The 27016-nt window shown below is 40.4% G+C and overlaps 1 protein-coding gene across 1 annotated transcript in view; it reads left to right on the top strand.

Annotated features, from left to right (window-relative positions):
• Window positions 1-27016, top strand: part of GRIA3 (glutamate ionotropic receptor AMPA type subunit 3) — a 308467-nt gene that overhangs the window by 244183 nt on the left and 37268 nt on the right. The window contains exon 12 of the mRNA XM_068962694.1: window positions 6151-6349. Coding sequence (XP_068818795.1) covers window positions 6151-6349 — 199 coding nt within the window. The remainder of the gene's footprint in view (window positions 1-6150; window positions 6350-27016) is intronic.

The following is a 27016-nucleotide window of genomic DNA, read 5'->3' as shown; positions in this document are numbered from 1 at the left end:
TGTTAAAGAAAGTAGGCAGTGAGCATTTAAGAATGCTACTGAACATGTGTTCACTCAAAGTAAAAGACGGGGAAATCAGCAATGAGACATCACCAGGAAAACTGAGCATGATTCCATTGCCATCAAATAGAGCTATGAACAGAAACCTAGAAGCTTAAAGAGTCTATGTCAATTAGGTTTGATATTTTCAACTACCGCAGTTGTTCAGAGTGATCAATTCAGGTGAGACCGAATCACCTATAGAGAGAGTAATCAATGTAATAAGCTGAGGTTGTATTCATACACGAATGAATTTCTAGGGGGAGTCAGGAGAAGAAAGTATGAGGAGATTGCTTGCCTTCAACCTTCTTCCCCCTTGATTGGGGCATGGGGAGATAGCCAGTGGGTGTAGCCAGATGGAGGGAGCATAGTGATTAGGTGTGTGGGTGTTGGAGTTCGTCTCACCAGATTCACAATCTGCTTAGTTGTTGTGTAACGTGGGACAAGTAACTAAATCTTGCTAAGGCTCAGTTCCTCATCTATAAAATGTAAAGCACAGTGCCTGACCTATAGTAAGTTCTCAATACATGGTAGCGATTATCATTTTTAAACTTGCTGCTCTTAACCATGCTGGCTTCACAAATATCAATAGTTCATATTGCATTTGCGTTTTAGTTCCTTATCCTCTTTAGGAATCCGATTGAAATTGTAGTCAGTGCCAGATAGCTGATTTCTGATGAGAAGTAACTGACAACATCCCTTTTTGAACCCCTAACGGGCTTTCCTTAAGGATTACACCACTTGCAAATATTTTGGTTGTATTATTCTGCAATGTCTTGCTGATATTGACAGGTGGTTGTAATTTTTTTTTTTTAATCTGAAATGTATTTCCTTTGTAAAACGTTGATAGAACTGCTAAGCAGTCCAGAGTCCGAGTCCTCCCAGACAAATGCTCCCCCTGCTGACTTTCTCTAGAGCTGCAGGGACATCTGAGGGCCTGCCAAGTTCAAGATACAAGGTTCCAGGGAATGACAACAGAGAAAATGGAAAGAACACGCTAACTTGAACCTGGTCGCTGTGTACACATTATTCCATGAGCATTATTGTCGTGTTAAGATTTGAAGATATTAATCCTTTGGAGAAGCAGGCAGGGGATCCATTCCAGGTTAGCTGACATACAGATCCTCTTTTAAAATAGAAAGTATATGCAGAAGAATAAAATATACAAAGGGTAAAAAATGAATAGGATCAAACATAACAGGAGCTAGGGGGCTCCATTTAAAGTAATAACCTTTCCTTTACTGATGTAGGAGCAGGGTCTTCATCCTACTGTAAATTTACTTCAAAGCAGTAATGGAGTGATAATAAATTAATTGTAATAGCAGGATTTTTTATTACAACTACTTCATGTCTTTTCTGCCTGAAAGCCCTTGTTTTAAGTTTGGGGGAGATGGTTAGTTATGCCCATCAGAGAAGACTAGAAGAGCAGAAGATTGATTCTGCACATTTAAAAAATAATCTGTCATAGACACAGCATTGAGTGGAGTGTAGGAATGATGCCTACTTGGGAAGAAAGAAGGAAGCAAAGGAATGATGAAGAGTTGGTGCAAAAGAGAAGCAGTTTGCAGTTCCAGCTCTTCATCTTGTGAAGCTAGTAAAGTGCAGATTTCAAAATTTACTTACAGGATGAAGGTTACAGCACATTGCTCACTTTTATTATCATTTTAGAGGCCATAAAGTACATTTTATTATTAACTCAGAAACTCTAGTTTCTTCTGATTACAGATAACAGGAGCATTGTGTATTATTTTGCAATGTTTTTATGTCTGTGTTCCTCTTGTTGCTAATTTCCTTTCATTAACTTCATGCCTCCACTTACATTCCTTCAAAAGTATATGTTCCTTTAACACATTTATATAAATACTAAATGTGCAGCATTTTACAGTCATTTCATGATGCTAACCTCCAAATCTGTCTTGTGCAACAAAACTACTTGAAATGAATGTTAAGCATGTGGAAGCTGCATTAATGGAAGGAAAGATACTAGGAAATGACAGGTCTTTCTAACTCAACTATAAAGTCTTGTCTTGTTTTAATGGATCCTTTTAAAAATGTGATAGGGCTGACCCATCAGTCACTTTTTATATAGCCTCCATGTGAAATGTGGGTTTAAATGGCTATAGTTTCACTAATGAGAAAAGGGAAATGTGAAGATTTTTATAGAGCTTCTTCCCAGTTAGTTCCGCTGCACACATTCTCCATAAAAGAATGTAGGCATCACTGTCACACAAGGGAAGAAAGTGGTAGAAATTCCAAGACTCTTATCAAAGCTACTACTGTCTTAAGGGGAGAATGCTGAGTGCATTCAATGCTGATTCCCAGGAAGCTCCTTTTCCATCTATGCTGATGCTTGTGGATACTATTTTATCATTTCTATGTGGATATTCACCAAAATTCTCTATGATCGTAGGTCTATTGCAGTATTAACTACATAACTGCCGAAATCAATAACCATGTAGACAAGAGGTCACAAAAAAGACCAGTTTGCTTTTTAAGTTTATTTTTGGTCATGTCAACAGATAATTTCAGCTGAGTCATATAGATCAACCACATGATTATCTGAGTCAGCTATTAAGGTGGCCAAAATAACCAGGTTATGATGTGCAGGCTTGATTTTAGATCACACAGATACAGTCATAGTCCATTAGCTGCAATAGCATGACACAAATGTAATTTCCATAAATTACTGTGTTGTTCTCCACATTTCAAATAGATAATACATAAACTACCATTAGTATTCACGGCAGCAGAATACACCCCTTTCCATACCAAACCATGATTCTGGAAATACTCCAAAATCAGTTTTCCCCTTGATCTCCATAAAACCCTATCATCCCAAATAAGGATGGCATTCACAGCTCCATTCCAAATGAACAACAGATAATAAACAATAATTACCCAAACAGGTTTGGTTTTCCTGCAACGGTATTTCTCAGAGTTTGTAGGAAAATTGCTCCTTCTATAATCTACCCACCATTCTGGATTTTCTTATACAAAATGTGAATATTTTATACTATAAAAATATGGGCATGTCTTTCCTATTGTGTACATCTAGATGATTTCTTTCCTATTTCTCATCTCTTTGCCTCAGTTATTTATCTGTAGAATGCCTCCATTTTCTTATCTGTAAAATATGACTTAAGCACGGGGATGGAGGATTAAGAGAGTTGACACATGTAAACAATTAAAACAGAGTCTGGCACACAGGAAGAGCTTCTTACGTGTTAGCTAGTATCATTTTTTTATTACTACAAATGCCACTTTGAACATTCATCTTTTATATAGAAAAATTATTTCCAGAGTCAGATCAGCCCAGAATAAATAAAATGTATATGTCAACAATGAAGAAAGACTATGAAAGGTACAAATTCATAATTGAAATATTCCATATACTTTTAGCATTTGGAAGTGTGACATTCTTTCTGACTCATCCAGATGTTTTTACCTCTTCTTATTAAAAGGGAGATGTTCCCAGGTGAAATACTGAGAAGTATAACTATTAGTTAGAAAAAATCTATTGCAAACCAGATTTGCACAGCCAAAAAACTAAAAGTGACTACACTCAGAAATAAATATGGGTTGTTTGAAGCATTCAGGGACCAACAAAAATTACAGGCTTTAAAAAAACCAAGTCTTTTTTTTACAGTTAATCAATAAAGAATACTATCTATCAAAACATGTGCCAAAATGATTTGATCAGAGTGTAAAATCTAAAACAACTGGATTTTCCAGAGGCTCAAAAAAGGTTATCTTGGGACACAGGAATTTAACTTTGCTTCCAAGTGGTAGAATGCATGTACAGACAGAGAAGAGCTTGACTTGCCAGCTTTCAGCCCAGAGCTGCCCTCTTCCCACAGAGCCTGGAAAGGTGCCAGGCTCCTACGCCTATTCTTGACTCTATGACAGAGCGAGTTCTTTTCCTGTGAGCTTTTCTGGGCATGAGAGAACACAGCCTAACCAGGATGGAGCTATGCCACAGAGCAGAACTATCCTCAGAATAATGTGGCAATGTTTTATGAAACCTAGCGACCATATTTCGTTTCTGCACACAGAGCCAGCCTTCAGCGGCATTGCAAAGGAGGTGACGTTTCCTCAGGACAAGCCTGTATCCATCTTTAAGCATTTGGGGTTCTTACACTACCCCCTAACTCCCCGCAGACCCTATCCCCAGGTACTCTCAGGATGTAGGACTGTGGCTCTAATCCTGGCTGCACCCAAGGAGCTTTATGAATATGCTGCTGCTGGGGCTTCCCTGGTGGCTCAGTGGTAAAAAACTCCACCTGACGATGCAGGAGACACGGGTTCAATCCCTAGTCCAGGAAGATCCCACACGTCGCGGAGCAACTAAGCCCGTGCACCACAACTACTGAGCCTGCGCTCTACAGCCAGGGAGCTGCAATGCCTGAGTCTGTGCTGCAACTACTGAAGCCCACGCGCCCGAGAGCCCCTGCTCCACAACGAGAGAAGCCACCGCCAGGAGAAATCCACGCACCACAGCTAGAGAGTAGCCCCCACTCGCCGCAACTAGAGAAATGCCCGAGTGGCAGGGAAGACACAGCACAGCCAAAAATAAATAAATAAAAAGTTCAAATGTTGCTGCTTAGGCCCAACCCCCAGAGATTCTGATTTCATTGATCTGGGGTGGAGTCTGCTGCTGCTGCTGCTGCCAAGTCGCTTCAGTCGTGTCAGACTCTGTGCGACCCCACAGACGGCAGCCCACCAGGCTCCGCCGTCCCTGGGATTCTCCAGGCAAGAACACTGGAGTGGGTTGCCATTTCATTTTTTACTTTTTTGGTCATTGTGTTTTGTTTTGTTTTGTCTCAAGCTCTCCTGATGACATTGATATGCAAGCAGAGTTGACAGTCACTGATGGAGAACAGTATTTCTCAATTTGATCGGCAGACCACTGCCATCACCAGTGATGCTTAAGAAGTCCAGATTTTTGAGCACTCGGATATTCAGAATCTGCATTTTAACAAACACCCCAAGTTACATTCAAGAACAAGACGTTCCCTGATTAAAACTTACGCATCATCTGTCCCATTCTCCACTAACTGGATATACTAATCCAGAATGATATGAAAACAGATGCTGTTGAAGTAAAGTGTGACATTTTGACCAAGCCTCCTGAAGAAACCTTGGAAGATAATCCCAATAGTAAGAATGTCTAGACCAGACCAGAGGATGGTTTTATCTGTTTTGGTTATATTGGTGAGGGAGCATACAGACAAATGTTTTAGTGCCTCTCAAATCCTATTACACAACTAGTTTCCAACTTCACTTGAGGCCTGTCCTATGTGCTTAGTCTCAGTTTTTAAAAAGGGAAGAGTTTCAATCCCTGGATCAAAACTCCTGAGCCCCATTAGCCATTTATATGAAGACAATAATATTATCTCATGGCCCCTTGCCTTGTAGTTAACCAACTTCACTAGAATGGCACATCTGTAGTAAATGTGTTAAACTCACAGTGAATCGTGCTCATTTACTTGCATCTACTCGTTTCTCCTCAAATACATAAAGGTTTTTGATTCTGTGTCTCCCATGACATCACCTTACATCATTGTTTTTCAACCTTGACTGCACATTGTAATCACCTGGAGAGATTTTTAAAAATACATACGTCTGGGTTGCACCTCTCAAGTTCTGATTTTTTTGTTGGCTGGGTCTGAGCATGAGAGGTTTAAGATCCCAGGTGATTCTAATGTACAGGCAAGGCTGGGAACCACTTGCCATAAAGGAAACAGAACAGTCTTCCCCAGGTGCGGCCAGCAAGGCTCACAGGAAGAGAATCAGGTAAGTACAATAATTACATCTAAGCAGGAGCTGGCACAAAGAAGGTATTTATTCCTGTGATTAAATAAATAATCCTGCTTTGAAACCCGTAGGGGCCTGAAGAGCATTATGCATGTACCATCCTCCCATGCCATCATGCCATGTGGTGTTGCTGTCAATGTGTCATTCTGTTTGATGTGTTCATCCCCTGATATCATTGACTTCTCAATTTCATCAGCTCCACTGAAATCATTCCTCTTTCCAAAAAGAAAGATAAGGATTTCGTAAATTGAAATCTGGCCCCTCTGGGTCCGGATGGGTCTTTGTTTTGTTTTGTAGATCACTCTCCGGGCGCATTGTTGGAGGGGTTTGGTGGTTCTTCACCCTGATCATAATTTCTTCCTATACTGCCAATCTTGCTGCTTTCTTGACTGTGGAGAGGATGGTTTCTCCCATAGAGAGTGCTGAAGACTTAGCTAAGCAGACTGAAATTGCATATGGGACCCTGGACTCCGGCTCAACAAAAGAGTTTTTCAGAGTAAGTGCTTTTCAGTTAATTGGGCCTGCTGGTTTTTATTTTACCACCTGCTCAGAAAGGCAAATTCATGGTGTTTTAAAGGAGGGTTGGGGAAGGGTGGAAATAATATCAAGAGCATCTTAAAGACAGAACTACTTGCTTGATGACCTAATTCATTGTCCTTTAGATCCAAGACTCATGTGTGACCTCTCAAGTGGCATGGCAAGAGCACTGAGTTTGAACTCGCAGGTTGGAATCCCAACCTGGCACCAAGTGACTATTTATCCTTGGGCAGGTCATTTAACTTCTGTCAGCCTTGGTCCCCTTACTTGAATACTGAAGTCATTGAACTAAATATCTGTTCTCCTTTTTAGCTTTTACAAAAGCAGTAATTTTATGTCTCACCAGTTCACTGACGTTAGGTGATTGATTAAGAATCTGAGGAATCATGGACTATAAAATGACATTCTATTTTATACATTGGTTTTCTATTGAAATGTATTTCAGTTGTTTCAAGCATTCCTATACATGCAGATAATTCAGTTTTCAGGGAAACTGATAATTGTTTTAATTTCTTGAGTAGATTTATTGACCCCTTTCTGACCCAACATAGGCCCAATCTTAATAGGGGAAGCAAGTTGTTCACTAGCAAAAGTTAGTAAAGCATCAGCACTGTGAAGGAGAAAGAAGAAAGGAGATAGAACATTATAAACGGATAATACAATGGACAAACCACTTTTACATAAAACATCAAGATCTTTGTTGTGTAGTAACAGGTCTTTAAAAAAGGCTATCAATGGAATGTTTAAGAACTCATGCATTTATTCAGCTGCTCTGAGAAAACTGACCTATTCTATACATACAACTGCCTGCTAACTGTTACCTGTTATAACCCAGGTAACTGATTTTAACAATGATCCAGAAGCCACTTGTGTAGTTGGTAGAAAAGAAAAGTTGAGTCATTCTCTCCAACCAAAAATCGAGTTATCAGATGGCAGGTACAATTAGTGACTTTTCCTCAAAGATCCACAGTAAACGAATGTTGGTTCTAAGCCAGCTTGTTTTAAGAAATCAGTAAGAAATGTATTTATAGGTGTATTATCATGGGATGTATCCAATTGTTTTACAGGAAACCAGCAGGAGTATGTTTCTTGAAATTATAGCAATTAACTAAAAACTGTTTTCATTCCCTGAAGCAGAAAGAGTGAGTTCTGATACCCTTTCAAGAATTCTCTTGGAAGGGGTTGTAGGTGGAAAAACAGAGGGGCACTTGATTTTAAAAAAAAGAAGTTTTATTGGCTTAGGATATCCCTCTCGCACATCTACCACTTTTTATTGAGCAGCTCATAATCCCTAACCAGGGTGAGGAACTCGGTACTATTGGGGTTGGCCAAAAAGTTTGTTTGGGTTTTTCCACATGATAGTACAGAAGAAACCGAACAAACTTTTTGGCTAATCCAATAGCAGCATCAAAATGATGTGAAGATCTTCTTGGACTAACCTGGCCTTGACCCTCACCTCGATGGCTGTTCCAGAAGCTTATCTGGGAATAATCCCCTGCCCTCATGAAATCACTCACACATTTAAGGGCAGGAAGCCAGGGATTTCCATCTGCTGAATAGTCACCACACAATCAGCTCCAGGAAATTTGGATTGCTGTCCAGCTTTAGCAGAGCCTATGTTCACCATCCCAACAGGCATCAAATTGCTACAAGAAGTAATTGACCACTTAAGCTATCAAGACACCAGGCTTGGACCCTCCAATCAGGGATCCTTGTTCTGGGAAGCATTTTTCCTTCAAGGATTAGAAATTAAGAAGGTGTCCTTTAAATGGTATCCGCTGCTGCAAGTCACTTTAGTCGTGTCCGACTCTGTGCGACCCCATAGATGGCAGCCCACCAGTCTCCCCTGTACCTGGGATTCTCCAAGCAAGAACACTGCAGCAGGTTGCCATTTCCTTCTCCAATGCATAAAAGTGAAAAGTGAAAGTGAAGTTTCTCTCAGTCGTGTCTGACTCTTAGCCACCCCATGGACTGCAGCCTACCAAGGTCCTCTGTCCATGGGATTTTCCAAGCAAGAGTACTGGAGTGGGGTGCCACTGCCTTCTCCAATGGTATTCGCTAGGTGGTATCAATTCCCATTAAGCTTTCTAAGGCCATTCATCTATATTCCAGGCAAAGGAGGCTCTCTAGGAAGATTTATTAGCACAAGGACTTGAAAGAGTGACCAAACAGTCATTGCCCCCATGCCCAGACCGCACCCCAACACATGTGTCTTTCTCAAAAACTAGGAAAGCATATACTAATCTATGTAACAATGGTTTCATTAAAGAACATCTTATTACTGGAGCCAATTTGAATCAACATTCAATTCTGAGCAAAGCTATTGCCACATTGTAATTGGTTTGCAGTTTCTAATGTTCACCAATTCCTAGTGACCTTTACAGCCAATAAGCAATTCGTATGAAAATGGAACTGTTTTGAAAATCTGATTAGAAAAGATGCTGGATATTTCTAGGTATAAAGAAGTGCAAATCATTTTCTAATTCCCACTAGCCACTTTTCTTTTTCCTCAATTGGTTACTAGTGACAGCAGTAAGGACTCTGTGGGGAAGTTCTTTAGGACAGCTTACAAAAGGTGGTGATCTAAGAGTAGAATGAGCAGTATAGGACAAGCCAACTCTTAGCCTGATTGTACTGAAAATGTTATGTAAACCCAAAAAAGGGAATGCTTGGTATTCACATAAGACTGAGGGGCCCAACCAATTGGTCTCCAAGCCATTTGTCCTCTTAATATCCTCTACTCAGGACTTTCCCAATGGTCCAAGGGTTAAGACTCTGCCTTCCAATGCCAGGAGTGTGGGTTCCATCCCAGGTAGGAGAGCTAAGGTTGCACATGCCATGAGGTGTTGCCAATTTTTTTTTAATTAATATCTTCTACTCTTCCCCTCCTTGAACCCCATAAATCAGAGAAAGCAACCAGCAGGAACACATCATCTCTTACTTGGGGACTTCACTGCCACAGCATGTCACTTTCCCCTCAATCCTCCATGGTCTCAAGGCAATTTTAAGAACAGCAACTCCTATACAAAAAAAAAAAAAAATTGAGGACCCCTGATGGCATGCCTTCTCAACATTACAGGCTAAAACAAGACCCCATGCAACACTTACAAACATAACATGAGCTCATTTCTACCCATTCTCACTCCATGTTAAAACCACAGGGGCTAAATAGTAATACCATAAAACAGCCCGGGGCCAGCCCTCTAGTCCTTCCACTAAGAGAAAAATAAAAGAAAATTCCTTTCTAATCGCCCTGCGGACATTTTTACTTGTCCTGAGTAAGGCTGCCATTAAAATAATGATATCTTTAAGTGATTCTTTTGTTTCTCTCATTTTCTGAACTATCCTTAGCTGTTATCTTACAGTCACAGAAAGTCACTGGCACAGAGAGGAAGGCAGGGAGGGGCTGAGCCAAATGCTTGCAGCTGGAAGAGACATCTGAAATATTACCATCAGCCCTCATGACTTGAAAACTGATTTCCTTAGACAGCAGCTCCAAAACTAAATGTCCCAATTGGAGTTGGAAGCACCCATGCTAAAAAAAAAGACAAGTCGACAGCTTCATTGCCATTGCCCAAAGAAATGCCACTATGATTTGGAAAACTGCACCAAAATGATCATTCTCCACCAGGTTTTGAAAATTTAACCTGATACAGAGTCATGTTAAAAAGTAGCACTGGGAGGAAAAGCAATTCCAAAATTCTTTCTGCCTTCAGACCCCTAGAAATATTACAAGACAACTACAAATGCTTGATTTCTTTTCCAGAATACTGGAATGGGTAGCCTTTCCCTTCTCCAGGGGATCTTCCCAACCCAGGGATCAAACCCAGGTCTCCCACATTGTCGGCAGATTCTTTACCAGCTGAGCCATACGGGAAGCCCTCTTTTCCAGATTCTTGGCCATATTCCCACTGAAGATAGTTCAGGGGATAAGAGGATAACATTTAAAATGAAATGTTAATGCTAATTTAAACCCCTTAAAAAATAAATATGAATGGAAAGGAGTGGGGAAAGACATGACTTGCTCCAGTGCCCCAGAAAGTGAAAAGTGAAAGTGAAGTCACTCAGTCATGTCCGACTCTTTGCAACCCCATGGACTATAGCCTGCCAGGCTCCTCTGTCCCTGGGATTCTCCAGGCAAGAATACTGCAGTGGGATGCCATGCCCTCCTCCAGGGGATCTTCCCGACCCAGGGATCAAACCCACATCCCTTTTGTCTCCTGCATTGGCAGGCAGGTTCTTTACCACTATGGCCACCTGAGAAACCCCTTTCAACACATATTCACGTATCTCATCACACTTTATTCACATGATAATCCTGCCAGGCAACCAGAACAGGTGTTATTACACCTCCCTCAGGGAGGAAACATTGAGGCAAGATGACACTGTGACTTGAAAGCTGCTCAGCTCAGTGGGGACAAGCTAGAATTCTGAGTCTAGACAGGGTCCTCTTTCCACTCCATCTCAATGCCTTTCTGGTACGAGTGTTCATAGAAACATGGGGTACTCTGCATGAACCAAGCCTATAGGGTAGAGCATGTTAAGGCATCTCTATCATCTCCTGGTTGATCTTTGTTTTTATTCCCTCTGATGGATCAATTAGAAAAGGGAGCCTATACACACTTTTATTTTTTTTATTTTTACTTTATTTTACTTTACAATATTGTATTGGTTTTGCCATACATTGAAATTACATTTTGCCATGCCCCCCAAATCTCAAAGGGATCCAAGATAAGAAGGCAAAGAAAAGGAAAACATCCATAAAACTAGAGCAAATGCCACAAATGCAGTAGACTGCTATTATTCATGGCTTGTTATAGCTTCTGATATGACAAGGGTTATGTCATGATGTAGATAAAACTGGAAAGAATAAGAAGATGAAAATGATTTCTAATTTCACATTCACTGGTGACTTTCTTGTTTTTCTTTGGGTAAGGGTCATTTGGGCTCAGTTTCCTCATCTATCAAGGGAAATATTCCCTGCTCTACCTTCTGTATGGGGTTAGTTAGAAGGTAATATCAGAAAAAGCTCTTTAACGATATGAAGGGTTCTACAAATCCCAGGAGACTTAAAGAACCCACGAATAGAGATCGTCCAAATAAGGCTCTGAGGAGACGTAAGAGAACGGTATTTCTCAAAAAGAAAACCTCTGCTTGCTCAATGGAAGAGAGTTGGGGGATGGCATTTCCAGCTTTGGGAGGAGAAAACTCATTTATATCCTTCCCCCATCCTCATGATCCCATTCCTACCCGTTATAAAATATGACCTCATCTCTTAGTCCATCTCTAGCCATTCCTTTGTGGTCTGCAGATTCAATAACTTCACCATGCACAGCTTAAAGCTGCCCTTGAAGACCACCTAGAAATTTCAGGTGCTTCCAAGGTGGCATGCAGGCCATCTGTCCAAAGTGACCAACCATATGGATTTCATTAGCCTGTCTCCGTTAGTCCTCCCAGGTAACCTACTTGCTTATGAGAGCATGTCACAGCTCAGGAAGCCTTAGGGGGTTAAGTCTTTGTTATCTTTGAGGCTGCCAACTCTCTCAGACCACACCAGGATAATTAACATCACACAGGACTCCCAGATCTTTGTGAGAATTCTGAAACTCTCTTCCCTAGAGGAACTCACCACAGGACCTCTCTCTTTTCTTGTCTAACAAAGTCAAAACACCTAATAGCCTTCCAGTTAGAGGATGGGGACCCATCTGTTCAATTAGACTTTCCTTGAATTCACCTGGCAAGCCTGCACAGGTTGATTATTTATGATTCCTTTCTATCACCATAAGAAGCCTAAATAGTTGATCACCTATTATTGATCAACAACAATCAACTAAAATTTCAACTGACTGAAACTCAACTCACAAAAACATGCAATTAACTAGAATGCTTGGTAGCACTCCACTTTGGAAAGGAAGAGGAAACTCACACAAATAAAACCTTGATGTGAATTTTTCTTTCAAAAAGGCTACAAGGGAGGCTCTGTGGTAAAGTTCATTCCAGTCTTCAACATCTTCCACTTTTTAAACCAGTGAGTAAAGCTATATTGAGTGTCTACTGTATCAAGTTAGGTACCAGGGATACAGTAGGGGAAACATGACAGAATTTGCCTGCCAACACAGGAGACATGGGTTTGATGCCTGGGTCTGGAAAATCCCTAGAGGAGGAAATGGCAACCTATTCCAGTATTCTTGCCTGGAAAATTCCACGGACATAGGAGGCTGGTGGGCCACACAGTTCATGGGGTCACAAAGAGTCAGACATGCCTGAGCATGCATGCACACACGTTTTGTTGGAAGGAGAGAAACAGTAAACATATAAACAAACAGGTGCATAAATAATTTCAGGCCCCAATAAGCACTCTGTGTATTATGATAGAGAATGACTTAGAGAGGATTGTTTTAACTGGGAGCTTGGGATGGAAGGGGTTTGGGGAAAGCCTCTTTAAGGAGGTAACATTTAATTAAAGACCTGAATGATAAGAGTTAGCCATGTGATGCAATAGTATTCCAAACAGCAGGAATAAGAAGTGCAAAGGTCTTGGGGCAGGAACAATCCTGGCATATTTAAGGGACAGGAAGATGACCTTGGTAACTGAAGAATGGATTTATATGCTAGAGTTATAGCAATGGAGAGTATGTAAAATGGTCAGGTTTAGGATATATTTTGGGGAGAGAGTCTCAGAATTTGCTGATGCATTGGATAACATTTATGAACAAGGTGGAAGAGCTCAGATTTTTGACCTTCCTTTTCAGTGGTCACTAATGAAATCTATAAGTCCTACATTCATCAAATGATCCAAGGATACTTGTAGTAACTATGAACTATAGCAACAAACCAAGGGCTTCCCAGGTGGCACTAGCGGTAAGGAACCCACCTATCAATACAGGAGACGTAAGAGATGCAAGTTCAATTCCTGGGTCAGGAAAATCCCCTGGAAAAGGAAATGGCAACACACTCCAGTATTCTTGCCTGGAGAATCCCATGGACAGAGGAGCCTGGCAGGCTATGGTCCATAGGACTGCAAAGAGTTGGACACGACTGAAGCGACTTAGCACACATAGCAACAAAGCAAACTGTAGTAACAAGGGCTGAGAACGTACACTTACACTAGGCCTGGTTAGGAAATTTTTCCAAGTGGGAAAATAAGTCTTAAGGTTAATCATCAAAAAATTTTTAGAAGTCCAGAAGCCCCTAATGGTTCATGCCTTTACTGTTATCTTATTTGGTCTTCTTAGAAGATGGGTTTATGACAGAGGTATATTTTCACAGACAACTAACTCCATTTTGCAGAAAAACATTTCTTTACATTCCTGTTTCTGCTCTCTCAATTTTGCCACCTGGCAGAAAAAAATACACCCAGATAAATTCAGGCAAACAGTGATTTCCCAGTCATTTCAGGATTTTTCTCTCTTCCCTGGAATAATATCCAAGTTCCAGGGAGTGTACATGGTGTCATGGCATCAGGGCAGCCATCTAACCCCAGAGCATCAGGATCACTTCCAGCATCCACTGAGCTGTACCACCCAGCTTGGATGTCAAGCAGTCTTTCTCCGCACAGACATTTGCTGCAGCATCCCTTCAACCAGGCCACAAGACCTCTGCAGACCTACATAACCCTGTACCTATTGCTGGGCTGTCCCCTTTTTTTTTCTCTTTCTCTCTCTCTCCTCTTGCACAGTTGTAGGGCTACTGGAATAGTCTCTTTCTCTCCTTCCACCTGTCTGGGACAGCTCCTTTCTCCTCCAGGCCTCATGTAGCCATTGCTATTCTATGACACCAGCACCAAGCTAGACATGAGCTGTTCTCTTCAATTTATCATCCCTATGCTACACCCTAGGAAGTGAGACCCCATTACTTCTGCCCTGGGAGTGCCATCCTCTCTCCTCCTTTTGGAGAGCTGGGATGAGGTGGGGAGCAGGGCACAGAGACCCTTCTGTGATGCACAGCCCAGTCTGACTTCTCTTGTACTCCTCTCTGCCTCAGCTCTCATCTGGCCTCCAAGGGTAGTTAGTCTGGCTCATTATTGATCTGTTTTCCAATTTGTTGAATATGACATAAACTTCATATTTCCCTTTTGGTCTTAGAATTTGGAAACTCAAAAACCTCTCTTTTTTTATCAGAAAGTTTGGTTCTTACTAATTGAAAACTTGGCCTTCAAGGTAGTGTTGGCACTGCCTTTTAAAACAATTTAATAAAGATACAATTCACCCATTTAAAATGTACAGTTCAATGAATTTTGGTATATTACATTATTAGTGTTTAAAAATTATAATAATATATATATAACATAAAATTTGCTGTTTTAGCCATGTTTAAGTACGCAATTCAGTGGTATTACATTTACAATGTTGTATAACCATCATCACTATTTGTGAAACATTTTCATCACCTCAAACAGAAACTCTATAACCATTAATCAAGAACTTCCCATTCCCTCACTCTCCCAGCCCCTAGTAACCACTGTCGACTTTCCATTTATATGAACCTGTATGGAATCATACAATATTTGTCTTTTTGTGTGTGACTTACTTTGCTTAGCACACTGTCTACGTGGTTCACCCATCCATATTATAGCATGTGTCAGACCTTCATTCCTTTTTAGGATGAATTTATCTATTGTCTATCTATAGCACATCTTGCTTATCCATTCATCTTTTAACAGACACTTGGGTGGTTCACACCTTTTGGCTATTGTAAATAATGCTGCAATGAACACTGATGTACAAACATCTGTTCAAATCCTTGTTTTCAATTCCTTTTGCTATATACCTAGGAATGGAATTTCTGGATCATATGCCAGTTCTATCTTTTCTACTGTAACTTTGGAAGTCTATTTTGAAACAAAAGATGAGGGCATTTTCTGTTCTGTTTTCTTCCTAATCTTCTCTTAAGCCATTGATGCCTCCATCCCACTAGGAAGATCTGATACCTGGTATTGGGGGCAGAACTTTAGTTAACATCACAGAGAATTATCCTGATACACGACTTGAAGTTGAAAGGGAGTCAAAGTTGAAGGGAAGATATGCTATGTACATAAGTGTTGAAAAAGACCTAAATTCCTGTTGATTCCACACACCACACATATATACAGAGGGTCCTGGATATTTTAGCTAGTGATTTCATCTTGTAGCAACATCTTAGGGGAGCATCCTTCCTCTTTCTGTGTTTGGGCTGCAACTCTGATGCAAGATGGCAAGATGGCACTAGAATGCAGGTGATGAATGGTAGAATGAAACCCATTGCCCTCCTGTTCTCAATGGTTTAGAATGTTACCTGTTGGAAGGAAGGGATTTGGATGGAGATAATCTATGGCATTTCTTTCCAGTTGTTCTGATTGTAGGTATTTGTCTATATGCTATCTTGATCTTCTCTCTGTACACTCCCTGGTGCCCTAAACAAAGAAGCTCCTGAAAGTAGTCAGCTGCTATGCCTAGAGAAACCTGCATTCTGGAACTTATTCTTAATTCCCAGTGGTATCAAAATTCTTATGTGGGCACAGCCTGATTTAGTTCACTCTCAATTTTATTTCCCTTGACCCTGAGAATGGATTACAGACTATTTCTTGTATCATTCAGTAACATTGATTTTCAAATTCATTGGGTGAAGAACTCTGTCCTAGACAGTCTGGGAAAGAATAGGAGGTGCCATTCAGAACCCTGAGTTCAGTATGAAGACAATAAAGGGGGTCAGGTGACTTAGTCGGGAAAGGTCTCTGGAAAAGGAGGCATCTTGAAAATATTTGGAGAGAAAAGAGAACTCAAAATGAGTGCAAAGGGTATCTATTCGTGACCAAAACAACAAGAAGACAGGCCATAATTTTATGTCAAGTTAGACTGTGGCCTCTATTGACTGAAGAACTGTTAGTTCTGTCTAGTGTTCACACTAAGATTTGTTTGCTCAAAATAATGTACGTAGATGTGTTTGGGGTGGGGAGGAGTTTAGGGTGAAGAAAGTTTCCAAGAAAAAAGTATCATAGTAGAAACAATAGTATCATAGTAGAAATCAGTGCCTTGAGCTCTGCCTTATTTCTAGTTTTGTAATTCACATCTTGCACGTGAAGATGAGGTTCATAAATCCAAAGAATACCTTGCTTTTTCCAGAGAATATTTTGCTTCTTTTACATGAGTTTGAGGAACCAGTCTTGAAAATCAAACTCCATCTATGCTTTGGCAAATGATACCAAATTGAAATGAAAGCAAGGGCAGCCATCTAACCCCAGATCATCATGAAAGAGCCCTTCATATTTAAAAACAACCCCAATATATTAGACCTCATTTCACCTAAAATAAACAGCCCCTTTCCTGATGTGACAATATTAATAGAGTAATCATGAAGAAAAACATATTAAATCCCCTTTACACAGAATTCTAATATTTAATTTCAAAATATTTGTATCTTGCCCCTTTCCTGTAGCCTCTCTCTCTCTCTCTCTCTCTCTCTCTCTCACTCACTCACACACACACACACACACACACATACAGGAGCACACATACACATACCCCACAACTTGGATAATTGTGATTAGCAAATAATTAAAGTTTATTATCTATAGAAGTACCAGGAAGTAAACTGTTCCACTGACTATACCCTGAAAAATGCTTTTCCTTTATTTTCTTGACCTGGGATTTCAGCCAGTTGTATGAACAAGAAGGTTGAGAATAGCAGAGTCAATGATTGAGAAGAAATAGAAATTAGTCCAAGGAGGCTTGGACACATGTGTATAATATGGATCCAGAGAAAGCTGTTAAAGGTAAGGGACACCTCCAGATCTTCAGAGCTGACATCAGAGAAATAGATTTAAGGGCCTAGATCTGACAGAGTGCCTGATGAACTATGGAATGAGGTTCATGACATTGTACAGGAGACAGGGATCAAGACCATCCCCATGGAAAAGAAATGCAAAAAAGCAAAATGGCTGTCTGGGGAGGCCTTACAAATAGCTGTGAAAAGAAGAGAAGTGAAAAGCAAAGGAGAAAAGGAAAGACATAAGCATCTGAATGCACAGTTCCAAAGAATATCAAGGAGAGATAAGAAAGCCTTCCTCAGTGAGCAATGCAAAGAAATAGAGGGAAACAACAGAATGGGAAAGACTAGAGATCTCTTCAAGAAAATTAGAGATACCAAGGGAATATGTCATGCAAAGATGGGCTCGATAAAGGACAGAAATGGTCTGGACCTAACAGAAGCAGAAGATATTAAGAAGAGGTGGCAAGAATACACAGAAGAATTGTACAAAAAAGATCTTCATGACCCAGATAATCACAATTGTGTGATCACTCACCTAGAGCCAGACATCCTGGAATGTGAAGTCAAGTGGGCCTTAGAAGGCATCACTACGAACAAAGCTAGTGGAGGTGATGGAATTCCAGTTGAACTATTTCAAATCCTGGAAGATGATGCTGTGAAAGTGATGCACTCAATATGCCAGCAAATTTGGAAAACTCAGCAGTGGCCACAGGACTGGAAAATGTCAGTTTTCATTCCAGTCCCAAAGAAAGGCAATGCCAAAGAATGCTCAAACTACTGCACAATTGCACTCATCTCACATGCTAGTAAAGTAATGCTCAAAATTCTCCAAGCCAGGCTTCAGCAATACATGAACCGTGAACTTGCAGATGTTCAAGCTGGTTTTAGAAAAGGCAGAGGAACCAGAGATCAAATTGCCAACATCTGCTGGATCATGGAAAAAGCAAGAGAGTTCCAGAAAAACATCTATTTCTGCTTTATTGACTATGCCAAAGCCTTTGACTGTGTGGATCACAATAAACTGTGGAAAATTCTGAGAGAGATGGGAATACCAGACCACCTGACCTGCCTCTTGAGAAACTTGTGTGCAGATCAGGAGGCAACAGTTAGAACTAGACATGGAACAACAGACTGGTTCCAAATAGGAAAAGGAGTACGTCAAGGCTGTATATTGTCACCCTGCTTATTTAACTTTGATGCAGAGTACATCATGAGAAATGCTGGACTGGAAGAAGCATAAGCTGGAATCAAGATTGCCGGGAGAAATATCAGTAACCTCAGATATGCAGATGACACCACCCTTATGGCAGAAAGTGAAGAGGAACTGAAAAGCCTCTTGATGAAAGTGAAAGTGGAGAGTGAAAAAGTTGGCTTAAATCTCAACATTCAGAAAACAAAGATCATGGCATCTGGTCCCATCACTTCTTGAGAATAGATGGAGAAACAGTGGAAACAGTGTCAGACTTTATTTTTTGGGCTCCAAAATCACTACAGATGGTGATTGCAGCCATAAAATTAAAAGACGCTTACTCCTTGGAAGGAAAGTTATGACCAAACTAGATGGCATATTCAAGATCAGAGACTACTTTGCCAACAAAGGTCCGTCTAGTCAAGGCTATGGTTTTTCCAGTGGTCACGTATGGATGTGAGAGTTGGACTGTGAAGAAAGCTGAGTGTTTAAGAATTGATGCTTTTGAACTGTGGTATTGGAGAAGACTCTTGAGAGTCCCTTGGACTGCAAGGAGATCCAACCAGTCCATTCTAAAGGAAATCAGTCCTGGGTGTTCATTGGAAGGACTGATGCTGAAGCTGAAACTCCAGTACTTTGGCCACATCATGTGAAGAGTTGACTCATTGGAAAAGACTCTGATGCTGGGAGGAATTGGGGGCAGGAGGAGAAGGGGACAACAGAGGATGAGATGGCTGGATGGCATCACCGACTCAATGGACATGAGTTTGAGTGAACTCTGGGAGTTAGTGATGGACAGGGAGGCCTGGAGTGCTGCGATTCATGGGGTCGCAAAGAGTCAGACACAACTGAGCGACTGAAGTGAACGGATCAGTTATATGTGGAATGTGAAAAAAAAAAGATACAAATGAACTAATTTACAAAACAGAAACAGACTCACAGACGTGGAAAACATACTTAAGTTTACCAAAGGGGAGAAAGGAGGAGGGACAAATTAAGGGTTTGGGATTAACAGATACACACTACCGTATTTAAAATGGAGAAACAGCAAGGACCTACTGTATAGCACAGGCAGCTACACTCCTTATCTTGTAACTACATATTATCTTGTATATTGGACACAACTGAAGTGACTTAGCAAACATGCACATATGCATGTATATGTGAAAGTGAAAATGTTAGTTGCTCAGTCGTGTCCAACTCTTTGCAATTCCGTGGACTGCAGCCCGCCAGGTTCCTCTGTCCATGGGATTTACCTGACAAGAATACTGGAGTGGGTTGCCATTCCCTTCTCCAGGGGATCTTCCTGACCCAGGGAGTGAAACCAGGTCTCCTGGTGTGTGTATATATACATATACATATACATATACATATATATATATATATATATATATGATTCAGATATATAGATCTGAATCATGGTGCTCTATACCTGAAATTAACATACTGTAAATCAATTGTATTTCATTTATATATAGATAGTTGGGAGATATGGACAAGAGAAATGTCTTTTACAGTGAGAAGGGGCAGAATGAAAAACTGAGACAAGAGACTTGAGCTCTTGGCCATTAGCCAAAGCTCTCTCTTATTATCACATTCCTCCTCCCCTCCCTCCCCCTTGGTCCTTTTCTGTGCCTTTTATTATGATGCAGCACTATTGTGTTACTGCTTTGTGGATGCTTCAGGGAGCCTCATGACTCAAAGCTCCCAACTTTGAGGACCTTGGCTGGGTAGACCTGAGCCCCGTCACTAGAAAGGGCTCAAAATGAGGACCATACATGCTATCAGGAAGAGGAATGTATTTTAAAACTGCTTCAGAGGGAAAAGCCAAACCATGAGTTGGGAAATTCCTGCCCTTCAGCAGGAGGCACTTTTCTAATGTACCCCTCCCTTTTCCTTACCCCGTTCTCTTTCCCCATTTTACCTGCTGGTACTGGGCAATGGGCAACCAATGCAATTGCACTTGTTTCTTACAGAGACATTAGGGAGACCAGGGTTCAACGTTCCACATGTAGGTGAGTCATTGAGGGGCCAGCCCCAAGTATCCGTATGGCAAGGTGACACCTCCTGTGAGTAACTGGAGGTGATTGGTGAGGGGAACGTCTACCAAGGAGAGTTGATGAGAGCTTATCTTTCTAGAAAAGAACAGGTACAGTAAGTTTTTATAACCAGACTAAAGTGCTGGCTCTTTGGCCTTAAAGAAAGAAGTGAGATGGCTGTGATCTTTTCTCCCACCTTCCTTTATGAATTCTACAGTGCCACTGCCATTTTTATATGCTATGGGTATTAGGTAAACAGAACTGTGATGCACCAGGCTGGTAGTAGGACCATTCTGATTCCCAAGCAGGAGAGAAATGCTTTCCAGCCCAGAAGCCAGAATGCCCAGCCTTCCTGCCCACCATTGGCTATGGGGGCAGTTGATCAATTTTCTAATCAGTGCAAGCTCTGTGCATTGATACGACTCATACAGGGTTAAGCTGCTATGGGCAACTGCAGAGTTTTCCCACCACAGATTATTTGCAGTGCTAACAAATATTTGGGTTTTTCTGTAAGATCTTATGGAAAAACCTGAACAAGCTTTTTTGGTCAACCCAATACTTAAGAGGAACCATTCCTTCTTTCTAACTTCCTTTGGGGTGCCATCATCTCCCAAACAGAAGTATGGGTCTTGATTAGTCTAGAAAAGAGAACTCTAGCCTCCTTGCTTGCTGAAGACTAATTTTTCTCTCTTTTATCAAGACCAGATCAGCTACTGTAAGGCTAGTATATGATCTTTTCCATTCTGTTCCACTAGGACCCTTGCTGTTGCCGTGGATACCTCTTCCAGTGGCACTTATGAGATACAGCATATTATGCATTATTTCAGGATCTCCCACCTTGAATCACTTTGTAGTGGCTTTTTTGTCTTCCCAGGCAATTATTGGGCTTGCCCTTCTGCCAGTACAGAGATTAACAAGGACTAGTTAATACCATTTGTTATCTTTAAGACTTCTCTTTTATTCCAAAATGTTTGGCTTCACAACACAGCTGGACCCTACCCTTAAGTAATCCATATACCAGAAAATTCACAACTGATAAAAGCAATAAATAGTAATTACTCACATCAGAAACATATTCTTCCCTGGAAAACAGAGATCCCCCTAGTGCATTTTGGTGTTTATAGATCATTAACTGCTTGTCAGAGAAACCTAAGAGGAGGGCTTTCAGAAATAAACATAAAGCAGCCCATTCATTGGTAGAAAAATAAAATTTGATTTTCAGAAATGAATCTAATTCATGGCACAGCTTTTTCTAGGAATTTATCTGTTACATGATGGAAGGCATGCTTTTAGTTAGGCAAAGCAACAGTTCATAGGTGTTAGAAAACTTCCTTATTGAGGTTGAGCCAATCTACATAGGAATGGTTATAGCATTCCAGAAGTCTGGTACTTAATCTCCAAGTCCCCCTTACCTACATCAGTCATTGTTCAATACTGTGAGTCCATGTCTTCCTAACACTGTACTATATATTCAGCATGTCCCATGTCGCCAATACAGAAATGATGAGAAACTTTAAAAGTTCTGCATTCCCTGATTTTGTATTTAAATTTGTAATCTTAATGTTGCATTAATGGCCTACTTTGCATATCTGTTTGATTGTACCATCTTAAAGATTCATTTAAACCCGGGGAGGACAGCATGACTCCTACCTGCTTCTCATTAATGACATACTTTTCTGTGAGTGGATAATGAATGACCTGGATAGAAATCAGTAGAAATGTAGATTGCCATCAGGTGGAAAAGGGGGAGGAAATCTACTTTGTCTACCACACCGACAAGCAATTTCAAGGCAGAAGGTTAAAAAAGCATGCCTTAAGGAGAGATGACAGTCTAGGAGGGCTCTCAATGAAATATTCCCATCTTTATATGTAGGACTCAGGAAAGTCCTTCTGATGGAAATTGAAGTTTGCAAATGACTTTTAAAATCTTGGGTTAATAGAAAAAAAAAGCCATTTTTTTATGAAGAAGAATACCAGATAACTCTCAGCCACAGACTACCCTAAGGAGCTCTGGAAAACATACTGGTCTGCATAAGCATTCTTAATTTGGTAACTGTTGTTTGTGGCACCCTGGCGGGGATGGAGGTGAGGGAGGTAATGGGCCGTAAGCAGTCAAGCTGATAAAGGTCAGCCACTGGTTGATCAGAGTTGGACCAGAAGGCAAACTGGAAGGGACTTCCCTGGTAGTACAGTGGTTAAGACTCCAGGTGTAGGTTCAATCCCTGGTCTGGGAACTAAGATCCCACATCCCCACAGCCACACATTCAAGAAAGGCAAGCTGGAGAGTATTACAGGAATATAATATTTTTTAATCTGAAAATATTTTTCATTTATTTTTTAAAATTGTAGTTAATTTACAATATTATGTTAATTTCAGATGTACAGCACAATGACTCAGTATTTTTACAGATTATACTCTACTAAAAGGTATTACAAGATAATGGCTATGAGTCCAGTGCTGTACAATATACCCTTGTTGCTTATCTATTTGTGTCTCTTAATCCTATATCTTCATCTTGCCCATCCACCCTTCCCTTTCATCACTGATAAACACTAGTTTGCTGTCTATATCTGTGAATCTTTCTGTTTTACATATGTGTTCATTTGTATTATTTTTTAGATTCCCCATAAAAGTGATATTATACAGAATTTGTCTTTCTCTATCTGGCTTATTTCACTAAGCATAATATTCTCTAGGCCCATCCACATTGCTGCAAATGCCAGCAGTTCATTCTTTCTTAATGTTGAATAATATTCCATTGTATGTGTACATGAATATAATATCTTCCTTATCCATTCATCTGTCTATGGACATTTAGGTTGCTTCCATATCTTGGCTGTTGTAAATAGTGCTTCTATGAACATCTGGTGTGCATATATCTTTTTGAATTCATGTTTTCACTTTTTAAGGAAAATACATATCTTCAAAAATATTGGCCTATTGACTTTTCTGAAACAGCAACAAATAATAACAGTTTTGCTTGAGATATAGATGGGCTGTTTTTAAGTTACATTATTTCTTTGGTAATAAGGTCCTGGCACAGAAATGGGGACTTTAGAGAAAAGCATTTCAAACTAACAACTGCTCACAAATTATCCCACAGACCACAGATTTCACAGGTTCCAGAAAATATATGAAATTCAGAAATATAAACTAGGCTTTCCATTTCCCTTTACTCTTCTAAATCCTTTAGGATTAAACATGGCTGCCTTCTGCAGTTTGACGATTGATCTTTATTGAACAGGAGTTCAAGTCTATTAGAAATTCAAGTCAAATGAAATAATTATTTAAGTTTAAAGAGTTTTATTTTGGTTTTGTTTCTGTTCAGTAGTCACAGTAAATACACACTAAATACAAAAACTATGTTTTAGCCTAATTTTATAGATGACTTAAAACAACATTGCTGCAACTCATTATTCTGTTTCCTTTCTAAAAAAAAAACTTCTAATGGAGTTTAATTTACAAATAGGCAATTTGGCAGCATTGGTTTCAGTGTGGGACTTTTTGTATACGTCAGTTCAAGCCACTGGTCATTGTATGACAGTAACCAAGCTGAATGACTGTAACTTTCAACCTAATTCCCCCAGTCTTAACTCTGTACCAAATGCCAGTCCCTTCTTTCCTTTGGTGACTCAGAAAGTGAAGTCGCTCAGTGGTGTCCGACTCTTTGCGACCCGTGGACTGTAGCCCACCAAGCTCCTCCATCCATGGGATTCTCCAGGCAAGAATACTGGAGTGGGTTGCCATTTCAAATTTATATCTGTGACCTTAATGTAACTATAATACAGTTTGAAAATGCTAGGCAAAGGCATTTGGAATGAGTACTTGACAAAGTTATTTGGAATTTTTAGAGGAAAGCATCTCTGGAGATTCTGCCTCTTTCAGTTTTGATTATATTCAATCCTTCAACCCATCTACCAGAGTTGATACAGCGAAGTATTATTTTTCAAAAACCAAGGGAAATTGTGAATATCACCTGCAGGCTCACTGCTGTTGGAATTCTTTCGTTAGAAAGAGGAATCAGAGGGTGGGGGAGTTCCGAACAACTTAATGTAGCAACTCACAGAACCAGAAAGAGAAAAATCAAGCTGGGTGGAAATTTAAGGAGCATGCTCTGTTTTTTTGCACAAATATTTCCTTGTATAGTGATCTGTTCTTTTGAAAAAAAAAAAGTATGGTTCTCAGACAGCAATAACGAGAATGTTCTTTCATGGCATACCTAGACCCAGGAGTTCATTTATTTTCAATTTTGCACAAATAGGATTAAAGGAAACAGTTCCTATGTGCACTCAAGGGATTTTTGCCCACATGAGCAATACAACTTACCTTTTTTCTAGAGAGGCTTTCCATAAACCCAGGCTGGATAAACTATCCCAGAGCTACAGATTAGCCCCGAGTAGGGCAGGAGGTATTCCTGCTCCTCCCCTGCCCCTCGACCTAGGCTATAGCCAACCCCTCCCACTGGATCAGGCAGGACTTCCATTTAATTCAGCCATCACTTCAATCATCAGAGAAAATAAGAAAAATATTGTGAAGCAGATAAAATAATTCTTGGTGTCATTTCCCTACCTTTTGGTACTTCTCTGCCTTCTTTAAATAAGCTGTAGATCTGCACTTTCCAGCATGGTATTCACCACCCACATGTGACTATTTAAAGTAATTAAAATTCAATTTAGCATTCTGTTGCTTGGTGGCACTAGCGACTTTCTAAGTGTTCCACAGACAAGTGTGGCTAGAAGCTACCATATTGGATAGCACATAGACTATTTTAGAAAGTGCTATTGGACAGAGTTCTACCTGTTCATTCCCTTAGCTTCTTGAGCATAAGGACCATGTCTTCTAGTATCTTCATCCCTTCCAGCAGTCTTCCACAGTGCCTGTATATAGCTACTAAATGGGGGAGAAACTTAACTAAGTTTCCAACTTGACTAGGTTTCTTAACTCAGTCCTCACTATGTTGTCAAGAGCTATGCTAAATTCATTATAAGCACACTCTCATTTCATCATTGTGAGAACACCATGTCGTTGTTCGGTCGCTCAGTCCTGTCCGACTTCTGGTGACCCCACAGACTGCAGTGAACCAGGCTCCTCTGTCTTCCACTATCTCCCGGAGTTTGTTCAAACACTATGAGGTGAGTCAGATAACCATCCTCATTTATTAGATGAGGAAACTGAGGCTCAATGAGGTTTAATTCTTTGCCCAAAGTCATACAGCTAATAAGTACCAAAGCTGGGTCTTTATAACTTCAGAACCTATGCTGTTAACCACTGCTCTATGCACCAAAAGAAAGTACATCCCTGAAAATTTCACTGTGAATGAGCAAGCCTCTTGCAGAACAAATGGTGACTGCGCTCAAGCAGAATAAAGACAGCTTGGGATCAAGGAAGGCCTGAGCATGAAGAATGTGAGTGTAAAATAGTCTGTGGATTTGTATTTGAGTGTGGGTATCAAATTAAGTGGCTATCTGACTACTTCTCTAAATTGAGAACAGTAAATTAGTAGTTTTATCTGTCATTTTGCATATGGAAACCATTGCCTTGGTCCCCAGCGTGAAGACTGGTGAAACTGAATCATTTTGTGAAGTCACCTCCACATGCCACACTTACCAGAAGTTTCTATAACTTGACTTTCCATATCACAGTTTGTGCCAAGACATGCAAATGCCAGAAAATCAATTTTCCTGCAGTTTTCACAGTCAGTGTGTTTGCCAGACAAAACTCCAGCCAGCCACATTTTTTAATCAGCACAGCACCTTTAGAAATACTACTTACCAGGAGACTCCTTACATAGTGAGAAGGAAAAGACTTAAATCTTTAACTCAACTGTTCAAAATTGACAGCCACGGGAGAAGATGAAATGTGATTATATTGAAACTGAATATTTGGCTAGCCGCATTTCACCTTAGAAGGTATTCTCTGCTAGTACCTAGCGAATTAGCTTTGATTCTAGTCTATATCTCAGTCCTACCTGACAGCATATAACCTGGCACCATCCTTCTGCCCATCCACCTTTGCCCATGCCCTCATCTGTCCCCTGATGTATCAGGGTGGCACCTCATCTCGCCTGCCCTCCCCAAGAACTATATTTTTAAAACTTTATTTATGTTATTGTTTTTATTGGAGCATAATTGCTTTACACTGTTGTTGTGATTTCTGCTGTATAACAACGTAAATCAGCTATAAATATATATGTATCTCCTCCCTCTTGATCCTCCTTCCAACACTCCCATCCCTCCCCTTTAGGTCATCACAGAGCACCAGGCTGGGCTCCCTGTATTATACAGTAGCTTGTCACCAGCTAACTATTTCACACATGGTAGTGTATATATACGTCAATGCTACTCTCTCAATTCATCGCACCTTCTCCTGCCCAAGAACTATCTTGATTCTGCTTCCCTCCAGTATTCCTCTGGCACAAATTCTCTAACAAACCAAGTCATACAAACATAGTGGTAAAGAATGGGTCATGTGACCCTTGCATTTACCATGATAGTGTAATCTAATTTATTGAGGATTTACTACATGCCAGAAACTGTCCTGAGTGCTTTATATAAATCACCTCATTTAATATTCTATCCCCATTTCAGAGATCATTGTTAGAGTCTTAGAGAAATTTAAGTACTTTGTGCAAGTCAAACAAGACATGTTCTC

Source organism: Capricornis sumatraensis, chromosome X (assembly GCF_032405125.1).
Source record: "Capricornis sumatraensis isolate serow.1 chromosome X, serow.2, whole genome shotgun sequence".
NCBI classification, from domain to species: Eukaryota; Metazoa; Chordata; class Mammalia; order Artiodactyla; family Bovidae; genus Capricornis; species Capricornis sumatraensis.
The sequence above is the reverse complement of the archived record's forward strand: the minus strand, read 5'-3'. Positions and strand labels throughout refer to the sequence as shown.